Source organism: Glossina fuscipes, unplaced genomic scaffold, assembly GCF_014805625.2.
Source record: "Glossina fuscipes isolate IAEA_lab_2018 unplaced genomic scaffold, Yale_Gfus_2 127, whole genome shotgun sequence".
NCBI lineage: Eukaryota > Metazoa > Arthropoda > Insecta > Diptera > Glossinidae > Glossina > Glossina fuscipes.
The window spans coordinates 12266-25501 of record NW_023998470.1 but is presented as its reverse complement, the minus strand read 5'-3'; the positions used below and the strand labels follow the sequence as shown (position 1 = coordinate 25501).

General features: G+C 33.7%; 2 protein-coding genes across 4 annotated transcripts; one reads left to right on the top strand and one right to left on the bottom strand.

Moving 5' to 3' along the window:
- The first annotated feature begins 662 nt into the window (after positions 1-662).
- On the top strand, positions 663-7687 carry LOC119640760 (carotenoid isomerooxygenase). 3 transcript variants are annotated; one of them, XM_038038985.1, is made up of 6 exons: positions 663-908; positions 5510-5910; positions 5975-6082; positions 6159-7153; positions 7229-7290; positions 7353-7687. In XM_038038985.1, the coding sequence occupies exons 1-6, from the start codon at positions 864-866 to the stop codon at positions 7638-7640; spliced, it is 1899 nt and encodes a 632-aa protein (XP_037894913.1). In that variant the 5' UTR covers positions 663-863; the 3' UTR covers positions 7641-7687. The 3 variants fall into 3 exon arrangements, with proteins under 3 accessions (XP_037894913.1, XP_037894914.1, XP_037894912.1); XM_038038986.1 differs by lacking the exon at positions 663-908 and adding an exon at positions 1121-1270; XM_038038984.1 differs by lacking the exon at positions 663-908 and adding an exon at positions 5085-5452.
- A 42-nt stretch (positions 7688-7729) lies between these two features.
- On the bottom strand, positions 7730-12480 carry LOC119640748 (adenosine deaminase 2). Its single transcript, XM_038038965.1, has 9 exons — positions 12286-12480; positions 12087-12134; positions 10763-10887; positions 10333-10693; positions 10097-10266; positions 9834-10015; positions 8301-8437; positions 7883-8240; positions 7730-7829 (listed from the first exon to the last, which is right to left on the bottom strand). Exons 1-9 carry the CDS (start codon positions 12362-12364, stop codon positions 7730-7732), a joined length of 1560 nt encoding a protein of 519 aa, XP_037894893.1. The 5' UTR covers positions 12365-12480.
- Positions 12481-13236: the final 756 nt, after the last annotated feature.

Here is a 13236-nt window from a genome sequence, read left to right as displayed (position 1 = left end):
CTTAAAGTTTGGCAATGGTATCCACGAAAAGTCTTATAGATGAAAAAGGTCATTCCGTAAAATTCCTATACAAACAACAAGAAGCTGCCACATTTTGTAGATGCAAAAAAGGTAGACTTTAGCGGCGCATACACCCTGTATATTATTAGTATCTGGCACTCACTTTTAAGGTAAAGTGGTTTTGTTGGGTCATGCATTCATTGTAACTTTTCATTCATGTGTTTCAGCCTTGACAGAAAGGCTATAAATACGCGTTTGGTTATTAAAAATATGCGGCTTCTTTAGGCCTGTCAATCAGGGCAGCAATAATACTAATAAATATATATGAATACATGCTACCACCTACCCTTTAAAGTTTTTTTTTTTTTTTTTTTTAGATGTATGAGCGTTGTCCTTATACTTCAGTTGAGTTCGGTTCCGTTCAGTTTTTAGTCAAATATGGTTTAGTTTACAGTTCAACCTTATTTTACTTCTTTAACGCTATGTTTGTGTTCTCTTTTCTTACACTTCACAAATATACGAACATATATATGCGTACATATATATATATAAATATATATGTAAATAGATATTATACATAAAATAAAATGAAAAGACTGACTTTACTCATTGCTTGTTTTAGTCTTATAAGCAGCGTAGTTTCTTTTTTCAATTTTCAGTAGCCGTTCGGTATCAAAACATAACGTTACGGGTTTCAGTGAAACAGAAAAACAATAGAAAAATAAAAATAATAATAATAACACAAAGATTTTCTAACGGAAACACTTACAATATTTTTGAAAGAATTTTTGAAATTTAACCGAACCAATAAGTGTTTTCTCGATCTTTATCTATATTCACTTGAATTATCTCGAGGCGCTGTTATGGCTGATGGAGTTTTGAAGAGTTTTATTCGTGACTTTTTTGCGGTTCGTTTTCTAATAATTTTTTGCTTTTTTTTTTTTTTTTCTTAGGCAGAGAATTTTGTGTTTTTGTTTTCTATCTAAAAATTTCAAAGTGAAGTTTCTCTTTCGGGAGTTGCCGAGTTATAAAATTGAAAATTTTCAAACAACTTAATATATATAAATAAAGTAATAATAAAAAGGATATGTATACAGATATGTGTAAAACAAATACTTTTTTTTTACTTTGAGATCGACACAGTATAAATAAATAATATAGTTTTACTTACCGAATGCATATTAGAAGCACTCATACGCACCGTTAGCATAGAAATCTCTTATTTTTATTATAAACAAGTCTCGGCATTATTGAAGGCGCCTGATTAATGGTATTTTTGTGATTTAGGAGAATATGTAGACGAGATTATCTCGCTTAAGATACTTATCATTATGCTAAGCTCAAGTAGCCAGATGAAAAGAAAATTTATATTCGAATTAGACGGGATTTTTTTCATCTAGTACATAAATTATGATCATGCACCATGCAAATATATATAGTGTTCGATATATATTTTCTCAACAAACTACGATCTTGTTCTGGTAACTATTTTTTTAATACATATAAAAACTCTAAAAAAAAAACCGTCTAAACAATCAAGCAGTGCGCGATCTCAATTCTCAAAAGGATTGCAAATGAAAGATCCTCGAAAACGCTGGGAAAAGGCTTTGCTTGTCTCGAAGAAACATACATGTTGGGAGATGTTCGAAATAGTTGAACAACTAATCTCAAACAGAATAACTTGAGCATTTTCAAAGTTGAGCACTTAATAGCACCTATTTCAAAACTCGGATGGTATCTGTATTCCGTACTCTACCTGTTCTACCTGTTTGTTCAAACCATCGGTCTGCCTACTTAGACGATATCAACGATAGCTTTTTTCTTTAAACACAGTTCACTTACTCCTTCTTCCTTTGAAGTCTTTCTCTCGGCAGTCCTGCTATTCACTTTTCTACAGCAATAAATAACAACTAGAAGAGTTGTTGATGACAATTTTGAAAAAATTGTCTGAAGTTGAGATGTAATTAAATCCATTCCGTGATTTATGGAAACTCTGTAAACCCATCGGAAAATACCATTTTCGCATATACACGAAATAATTGTTTTTATAGATTTTTTTATACAAATTTTCGTCGCTAACGAACTTGAGCGTTCACAACCTTGACATTGAATATTGTTATGAAAGCTTATTATATTTAATAAGCCAGCAAAATGTGAGGGCAAAGCATTTCGTTTCAAATATATTGAGTTTAATAATAGAAGCACTCTTATCTTGTTGCGTATAGATTAAATGTAATTGAATGAATATCGAGCGGACGTGCGAACTTTAACACGCTCAACACTTTTTAAACTGCGTAGTATAAAATCTTCCTCCTCGTCTTCGTCTTCTTCTGAGAGTCAACAAATCAAAAAAGAAAAATGATTTGCCGAGTTGGGGATCGTATGGTTTAGTTGGTGATAAGAATAGATGACACTCTACGGAAGATCTAGATCTCCATTCCTACTGCGGTTGTGGCGTAAATTGTTGTACGTTCTCTTGGCAAATTTTTTATAAAGTCAAAATAGCCTACAATAGAACAGTTGAAAACTTATTATTGAGTGAACATCGAAAAATTCTCAATCAAAAAAAAGAAAAAGATGCAACCTTCCGTAATCTTTTTCTAGGAATGTGTTGCTTGATCCTAAAAAGAAGGCTTCCGCCATTTTTAGCAAACTGTCATTCTATGCCGGCAGTTGATTTATGTAAGATTTGAATAAATCATGTCCTGCTCATAATTTGGGAACTTTCTATTTACGTTTCGCATATCACAAGTTCTAGGTGACTAAAGCGTAGTTTGTGGAAAATTTGAAATTTTCAAAACAAGTTCAAAACAACAGACCATTCGCTGAGTTGACTGAAGCAAACAGATTCAAAGCACGTTACTGCGTTTCTAAAGAAAAGGATTTCCTGGAGAAATTCTACAGGTGTTCAATGATATTTATAGCGAGAATACTTTTTTTAATTCATTTACTCCCTATTGGGAAAATTATTAAAATATGGATTTTTTACTTTGCTTACATTTTACGTAGTTTACGTCGGCATCAGTGCCCGTTAAACCAAAAGCTCAAAAATATTTTTGAGAACAAATTTTTTTATTAAAAGTATTGCTCAAAAAACGGTTTGAAGTTCATTGCTTCAGTAATCATAGGCTGAAAAGACCGAAAGAGGATTATTCGAAAATGTAGCCAAAATCATTGCAAGCAAGAAAAGCTCAACTTTTTCAAATAACGGTTACAAAGTAATTTTTACAAAAAACAAAGTCAACTCATAGCTTGTTCACTCGGGTTCGCAATTCGTAGAGCATTGGTGAATCTTTCCCGGATTCTTGCTATTCGAGCTGCTAACTGCCTTCAGCATGTATGTTTTTTTTATCCCCGTAGCAAGTCTACTTGTTAATCTATAGTATCCAAGGCTTTACATAATATTCACCAGTCAGTGTCGAACGATTTCGTGCGCAAATTCCAATTTTGTCAAATTCTTTCGATTCTTGAGACGTTTAAGTTAAACACGAAATACGTGGACAAGTGTCAGAAATAAGGCGGAAAAACATGCATAAATCAATTCAGAAAATAATTTTAATCCGATTGATATAATAAAATGTTGATTTGTCCGAACACCTTCTTGGTGTTGCACGTAGGCACACAAACAGGCTTTTAAAACGCAGAACGAACAAACAGACAGGTAGTTGTAAGCACTCATTACGCTATTTTATTAGAGAACTACCCTTGCCTAAGCTACGGTAAGCAGAGAAGTCTATGCTAAGCTTTGCTGTGGTATTTTGGTAGATTTTGTCAAACATTGATCGATTTTGTTAAACAGTTGAAATAACTAAAGACTATTAATTGCTGGGATTTAACTCACGCTAGATTTCGTGTTATGTCTGGGCATGGCGAAGTTTTTTACCTGGGATAAACGTAACGGTTTTGCGGCATAAGTCAATGGTTCTATCCGATCTTATTGAAATCTTTAGTCAAATTAGATTAAAGCTACTCATGGTGTTGACAGTTGTTCGGCTTTGGCTGACAAGTCTATGTAGAATTGAAACGATTGTTTACAATAAATGAGACATCACTCGAGGAACCGACGCTTGTGCTTGTCCGTCGTCTTTTGTTTATGAGCGCATTTGCTACTATATGTGTGTATACGTTGAGACGGTTGGTCAAAATGCCTTAAAGCCACACATCAAGCAACCAATGAGAGCAATCATCTTACGGGTTTGGTCTACGGTGTCTTAGACATATTTAAGGGTGAACTGAATGGTTACTTACTTGTTACTCTTTTGAAATTTAAAGAAATATTTCTTTGATCGCCATCAATATACAGCATCTTTTAAAAAGTAATGCCGCCTTAAGTCATTCAAGGAAGGATGGATACACTGGGTTTATGCTGTAAATAGAGGCTCTAATTTTATGCCCGGCAAAAACGTACACGTAGTAAAAGTAAATGTGTTCTACATCCGTAGGATCGATTGCAAACAAAGGGAGAAAAAAACGGTCAGCTTCGTTCGGCCAAGTATTCCATCCAGTGTAACATTCGCATCAGCACGATATGTGGGAAAACGCGGCCTGATTGATTACGCTGCAAGCCGGAAAGCTACACAAGGGCGACAAGACCTTTTTGTGGCGGAAGCATGTGTGCGACTACTTCCCTCTCTTGGGTTTGCATGCGACATATTTTGGGTTATTTACATATGAAAGAGAAGAAAATGAACCCCATCACTTATAATAATTTTTTTTTTTTTGAAAAATTCCTAATTTTGTCCATGCATTTGCGGCAGCCAATCAACAGATGCCCAATCAATGTATTTCACAATCTCCTTGCTTTGAATGTTGGTACCTTGGAAATGGCTTTCATTTATAATCTGACTGAGAGACCCTGTACTAGTGCAAAGAACTAACAGATTATGGCTAGTTCTGTATATATAGGTTTATTAACCGGAAGATTTAAAGAAAATTTTGCAATTTTTTGTCAATTCGCAATTCTAAAGCATTGCAAACTGTTTGATATTACTATCGGAAATCTGTATATATTGCTTTTGCATTTCATTACGTTCTGGTTAATCCGCACGTTCTTTTTCTTATGTTTATGCGTATATATATAAACCGTAAGCTTACAGATAATACGTTTTCAGATTTCACTTAAATGCGTATTGAATTCGTTTTAAGCTCTTGAAATATTTCAAGGCGAAAGAAAACCCTTACATATGTATGCGGGTAGACTACCCTGCATACATACAGCTACGGTTATAGCTACAGCCAATGCTCAATTGTCATACTAATGTTATTAGTATTTGATTTATGATGAGGTTATTGTTTTTTCGTTTTATCTTCAAGTTGTCGTTTATAAACACATAAACGTATTATGGATTTTTCCGGATTTCTTTTAATATTTGGAATCGTGATAATATTGTTGAGATCGAAAAAATTTTATACATGGATTTCTTTAAGATTAAAATTAAATGCACAGAAAAGGGTTTGATCATCTGCACCGAATTACTTAAATTGGTTTATTTTTGCTATTTGTTTCTAGGTAAAATATAATGCTAAGGACCATGATCCTGAGTCGGCTCGAATTGATGGGAACGGTCGTTGTTATCCTAACTGTGATTCGACCGTTTGGCTTCGTTCTTGCCGAGAGGAGATTATTGAACCGATTGAGGGTCATGTTATAGGAAAAATACCCGACTGGATAAAGGGCAGTTTGTTGCGGAACGGTCCCGGTAATTGGAAAGTCGGCGATATGAGTTTTCAACATTTATTTGACTGTTCGGCTTTAATCCATCGTTTTGCTATTAAAAATGGTCATGTTACTTATCAAAATCGTTTTGTACAAACAAATACGTTAAAAAAGAATTTAGCTGCTCAGCGTATTGTGGTAACAGAATTCGGTACATCCTCAGTGCCAGATCCCTGTCATTCTATATTCGAGAAGTATAAGCAAAATGTTAATACCTATAAGAGTTTAAATGTTTTATTAAAAATTTTAAAATTTTAGAGTCGGAGCAATATTTCGAGCTGATAACGGTTCGGATAACACGATGATCTCTATATATCCCTTTGGCGATGAATTTTATACATTCACGGAAGCTCCCTTTATACATAGGTACACTAAAAGAGTGGAAATGAAATTAAAGAGTTTAAAGCATGCAGCTAATTCGAATTCTTTGATATTTATGTAGAATCAATCCGCGAACTTTGGCGACTGAGGATCGTGTATGTATAAGCGATTATGCCGGGGTTGTTAATCACACTTCGCATCCCCATGTCATGCCCAATGGAACGGTTTATAATTTGGGCATGGCTTCAACGAAATCTGGGCCGGTTTATAATGTTATTTGCTTCCCTCGTGGTGATAGTATGTTTGAAGAAGCTCGTGTAGTAGCTAGCATACCTTGCCGCTGGAAATTAAATCCTTCTTATATGCATACTTTTGGTATAACTGAAAACTATTTCATTATTGTTGAGCAGCCTTTAACAATATCTGTAATGGAATATCTTAAGGCGCATTTTTGTAATCACAATTTATCGGCCTGTTTAAAATGGTTCGATAATAAACCGGTTTTATTTCACGTAATAGATCGCAATACCGGCCAACTAAGATATACGTTTCATTCCGAGACATTTTTCTATTTACACATCATTAACCAATACGAGCAAGATGATCATATTGTTATCGATATTTGTTGTTATAAGGATCCAGAAATGATAAATTGCATGTACTTGGAATCAATGACGAATATGCAATCGAATCCAAATTATGCCGCCTTATTTCGAAGTAGACCTCTCCGATTTGTTTTGCCTGTAATCAAAAGCGTAAGCCTAGCATCGCGTAGTAGTAAGCAAAAATCAAGCAATCGCCAAAGATTAATAAGATCAATAACTTTAATGAATATTACAAATCGACTGCAACAGCCAAGAATAAAGCAGTCCGAGTCTCAGTACGCGGACATAACATTCTTGACTACGAGTAATAAATTGAATTATTCCCTAACAAACAGTGACGAGGCGGAAGAACCAAACGACTATAAAGTAGACTCTCCCGTGAATATGGTGGGTTTGAAAAAAAGTCGAGCGCAAGCTTTTCAATTAAGTGACGGACGAGTTTTTGTTAAACCCGAATTATTATGTGAGATGGGTTGTGAAACTCCTCGTATACATTACGAAAATTATCTTGGTAAGTTTCCTAATAAAAAAAAGATAATATAGTGAGGCAAAAAAAAAGATTTGGTTTTGAAATATTTTATATTAGGCAAGCCCTATCGTTATTTTTACGCCATATCGTCCGATGTGGATGCTGAAAATCCGGGAACAGTAAGTATATTATAAAATCTTGTAAAACTGAATAGATTCGTTTATAAAATAAATTTCCATAGCTTATAAAGGTTGATGTGCTTAATAAAACCTGCAAGCAGTGGTGTGAATCGGATTGTTATCCTAGTGAGCCGATATTTGTACCTGCGCCTAATAAGTCCGGCGAAATTCGGAAAGAAGATGACGGTGTGGTGTTAGCTTCGATGGTCTGGGGAGGGTTCAACGAGAACAAAGTTGGTTTGTTAGTATTGTGTGCCCGAACTTGGACTGAAATAGGGCGTTGCGTTTTTCATACTTCTGGTCCGGTACCGAAATGTTTGCATGGTTGGTTTGCCCGCGATATAGTGTAAAAAAAATTGCCTTACTTTCGCTTATTTCATTGTATATATTTTTATTTTAAAATTATCGTCAAAATTAATTGTAATTTAAATTCTGTAATTTAAAATTTCATATTAATAATATTATAAATAAATTCTTCCCATTTCTTTTGGAATGTGCGATTGCTTTTACGTCTTTCCTCGGACGTGAGTATCGAGTACCTGTAAAGATTTATGTTAAAAATTTTGTATAAAAATTAAAATACTTAAATTACTTTAATGAATTTAAAGCTAATTGTTTTAAAAATCTTAAATCAGCTTCGGCCGGTGCAAAAGCCATAAATGCGTAATAGAAATCGTAACTTAGGCCTTTGGCATTCCAGGCTCCCGGATCATCGGCCGATATGATAATTGGAAAGTTTTCGGCTATTAAAAATGAGGCAGGATGATTACGTAAATCCCATATGAAACCTAAAACTTGATTCGATATTGGATTCACTTCAATGGCAATATTTCGCTTTCGAATTGTTGACCATAGCTGCGGATGCTTAGGTAAAGCAAAACCGTGACCAATACGTTTTGTATTCAACAGCAGAGCATCCATAATATTCCAATCCGTTTTCCCATACCAATCTGATATATTTTATCTTTTATTGCATACAAAAGATTACTGATATTTATTTTTTAACTTACTAGTTTCTCCAGCATGAAAGAAAAAATTAGCTGTCGATGGTAGATCGGTAAGTTCGTTGGCAAACTTATGTAAGGGATCACCCATATCTTCTTGGCCAATCAGATCGAAACCGATTATGAAATTCGGCTTAGCATGACTGCAAATTGTAACAAAAAATATTATCTAAGCGAACTTTAACTGAATTGATTTCGAAAATATTTTCTGAATCGATCTAAGCGTTTTTGTCCATCTACCCGTCTGTTCATGTATCCTTATTCTAGATAAACACAAAATGTCACAACTTGCGAGATATTTTGATGAAATTTGCTATACTGACGTGTTATGGCCTAGTGATGAAGCCTATTGAAAATGGATTGAATTGAACCGCTTTGTCTAGGACTCACCACAAAATCAAATGGGCTTGGCCCCACTGTAATATTGTTACTTATTTATAATAAAATTTCTAAGAAATTTGAAAAATAGGCTTTGCGTATTGCGCTGGATAAGTCAAAGCAGACCTAAAATACGTTATCGGAAAGTGAAGAATGCCATCTAAGATGAATGAGTTGGATAGAACTGGAAGAAGAGAGAATGGAAATTCCTTAATGGACAAAATTTCCATAGCGGATGAAAGAACAAGTCAATCAAAGCTCAATAGCAGACCAGAGCTATGCTTCTTATAACTCATGCATAATATAAGAGCTTTGTCGACGAAGTTATGGTTTTGCGATAAAAATGTACGCATAGCTGTTAGCGACAAAGGTTTTCGAGGACTTAACAATTTGAATTCTTCTTTTATCAAAACGTGTGACGGTATATGCTTAGGTTTTGGACGGCGATAATCGGTATCCAAAAAGTTAGGTCAATTTTTAAGTAATTCTCAAGCTCAAATAGTATTCCTATTAACAGTTGGGCCCGGTAGAAGAAATTTGTAGCGCATAATACCGCGATGATTGAAGAAGGCTGTTAACATCACAATGAGTTTTGAGCGACTTTGAGGCGCCCTTGTGGTTGCACTTTTTGCACGATATTCTCTCGATTGATCGGTTGTTTCTAGATACTATCCCTAGATCTAAGTCTCATCTCCCGTAATAATGACCGATTGAATGGGAAAACATACTTTTTGTTTCGTACAAAACCAAGTGCAGCTGAACACTAATGATCTTTGACTATATGAAATTTGGCACAGATGTCTATTAAAGGGCCTTTAAAATTATTTTATTTAAATATATTAAATAAATCAAATTAAAAAAGATTAATTTTAATTTAATTAACTTTACTGCTCAAAAGTTATTTATAAGTAATTTTTTAATTCAATAAATTGTAAATTTTAATTTTTACTTCTCTTCAATTTTTTTCTTCATCGATTAAAATCTTTAGTATATTGAATAATATTTTATTATATTTTTCTTCATTATTATTTATTAATGGCAATCTCCTAGCGGTCATATCTAACTATTATATGTCTTGCGATCTAATGTCAGTCATTCAGAGGATATTATCTATTCTATCAAATTCTGCAATATTTCTTGTTTCGGAACTTTTTCACTTACTGAAGTTGTTTGAATGTTGTGATACGTTGAGCCATTTCATCAACGCTGGCCTTATTGCGTTTAGCGTAAATCACTTTTAAGCCCAAAAAATCTGGATGCTTGACTTTAAAACTTTCCACTATTTTCTCCAATTCATTGGCCACTTCTAACGAATTATAGGTTTTATTATCATCACCATAGCACTGAAACGCAAAAACAGATATTAACCAAAGTCAATTTAAAAAAGTTTATTTAAAAAAAATAAAAAAAAAGTGGCAAAATACCGGCGAGAGTGAAGCTCTAATTTCGGCATAAATTATATTATCCTCACATAATTCTTCTAGCAGACGCTTGTGATAGTTGCAATAAGCCGGCATATATTTATAGAATTGATCAACACTCTCGAAGATATTCTCAAAACGTTTCCAAATTTTTCGTGTATCAGTGATCAAAGCTGAAAATTGATCATAAGTAATTACGAAGGTATTGAGCATATATAAACAAACAAAAGAAAACCCACATTCCGGATGCATTGTATACATATTAATATGTTTTTCCAATTGTCTGTCATACAAACGTTTATCGTCAGCTTCAACACGTTCCAAGCAGATGTTTTGCACTTCACTGTGGCAGCGACTCTGATTGTAGGTAAATATTAGTAAACCATTTACATCACGACATGTATATAAATTATATAACGTCGTTAAATTGCCGATAACCCATTTCGAGCTAACCATACCGGTATTGTGACCATGAAGAAAAGCTCCCTTTGGCATCTTCTGGATTATACGAAATACTTCACTTTGCCGTAAATACTGTTTACCTTGAAAGAAATGCATTGCTGGTGGATATTTTGTCGGATTTTTTAAGCCTTCGGCGATCTGCGTGAAGCCCGAAGAAGAAGATAACTAATTAAATTTCGTTAAAGCTCTTTATTCTTAGGTATTCACCTCCTCTCTCTTGGCATTCATAAGTATACTATTTGCTCTCTCTTCTGCGGAGGACAACCATAGGTTACCACCAAGTGCAGAAGAGCGTTCAGATTCCATTATTTTATTACGGAGAGCATCATAAGCTAAAAGAAATGAACCGATTAGTGATAGGTATAAGAAGACTTTTAAATTCGAGAATTTATGTCATTCAAAAGCTACGTAGCCTAGCAATGAGCCAACATGAATTCATGAGTTATAGTACGCTTCTTATTTATTATTTAGCATACGCTTCCTTACGCTTAATAAAGCTTCCTTTGAGGATTTTTGATTTACTTAATTTTATCTTGCACGTACTCGACAAAATGTAGATATAGTAATGGTAACTTCCGCAGTTCTTAAAATAGACATCTCATATCTATGGAAATACCGCATGTCTCTTGCGATCAGCTCAAGAATATTACTAATATAGTTGAATAGATTCGATACATAGATAAATGACGAAACGCATCGCTTTGACACACAATATTGCAATAGTCTCTCGACCATCGCCTGTCTTTCGTTAAGTACTGCGAGACGTCATGAGGTAATTTATTATTACCTCATGTAATTTCTGACGGCCATTGGTTGTTTCTGCGCACATTTATAGCATATTGATTGTCGGTTCACGTTAATTGTTCGGACGGAGAGAAAGACGTGGATTATTTCGCATTGAATTGCAGAAGATGTGGATCACCGGATTGACTGCATAACCAGTCCGGAAGTTCGTAGCCCTGTTAACCATTTTATGATGTAGATAATCCTGTAGCAACAACTATTGTAAATGTGATAGTTAAGAGAAAAGATAGAGCAGACGAGCTGGGCAATCCATTGAGATTTCAGCAAAAGAAGTGTATTGAATGCAAGTGTCTGTCCAAAAAATATGTATGCATGGGAGGCAGGATTTAGTACGTAGACACCATGGATGACGACACGTGCAGTTACAATAGTGACAACTTCAGCTTTCAAAAAAAAAAAAAAAAAAACACAGACGCCTTTATAAATTCAAAAAATACCTGTGTATGGTCAGGCGTACGTTGACATAAGCACTGATCTTGCTATTTAACAGTTGATGAATATTCTCTATGAATATTACTAATACGAATGGTATTAAAGCGAAAATAATTGTTGAAGGAGAAATGGCAAATTATGGAAAAACAGATAATCGTTGATATGTCGACATTACCCTTCTTTACGGTTAGCACAAAAATGTTAATGATATGAGAGATGGACATCGAAATATTCGAGTCGAACTGGATGTACTTTACTAAAATAATCCATTAATAAAAATACATTCACTGCGCACCTGAGGTTAAATTATCATAAACCACAACAATCCTTGGTGTAAATTTAGCTAATATTTCGTTACATTTGTTGCGTTTAAAAAGAAAAAAAAAGAAAAAAAAAAAACGAAATTGCATGCACGTTGAGAAAAAATAAAAAATAAAAAAAAATCCATAAAAATTCATATACGTTACATAATAAACGCAATACAATACACTCACACATTTCCATCGCTTGTACCGAATACGTTAAATTATTTAAAAAAAGAATGAACAAAAGATAACTGCACAATTTTAACATCTTTTTTTTTTGTTATTATTTTGAAGAAAGGATGTTGAGTTATCGAAAAACTGTTTTATGAAATTGTTTTTTTGGTTTCCTTCTCTTTTGTGTTCGATAAACTCGTTGATGTTCACTGTTATAAAAATGCACTGCTACTGATTTGTCAGAAATTCAATATATGATCATAATGTGGACACAAAGTTATTCTTTCATTTTGAATACATGCACCGCATGCACAAAGGCATTCAGATATATAGTCATTCATGTCATCATGAAATCTGTGCATAATGTTGTAATGGTCCATATTTGTTGCTTTTTTTTTTCTTTTTTTTTTTTTTTGCTTGTAAATGTATGTCTTTAGTTCATTGTCATCATAAGTGTATGCATATATACAAGCGAACACCCATAATAATCATCATTATTATCATTTTTCGTCATTATTATTATAAAAAATTGTAAAGAGTCATATAAAGCGATACCATTCATTCATTCATTCATTTATTTATGTATTTTTTTGTTTTATCACACTTTTCTTTTTTTTTTTTGCTAGGTACTTGCAGTAAAAAGTTGGATTTACGTTCACTTTCCCAATCGATGACATTCATAGAAACACATGCTGTACATACAATTCGTGTACTTTGTGCCTTGTGAATGCGTTTTTGTGTATCATAAAATAGTTTCATTATCATTTTATTCAATTGTCAAGTTCACTGATACAATTTATTACAATATTTAATATTAATTTATTTAGTTGATAATGTTTGTTTATAAACAATTACTAGTAGTACTGGGCGCCTAAACATAAAAAATGCCGAGTTTATCAGCCGAAGAACGCAACCGATATGGAATTGAATATACTAACATATTATTTGCAAATTTTAGGAATAATT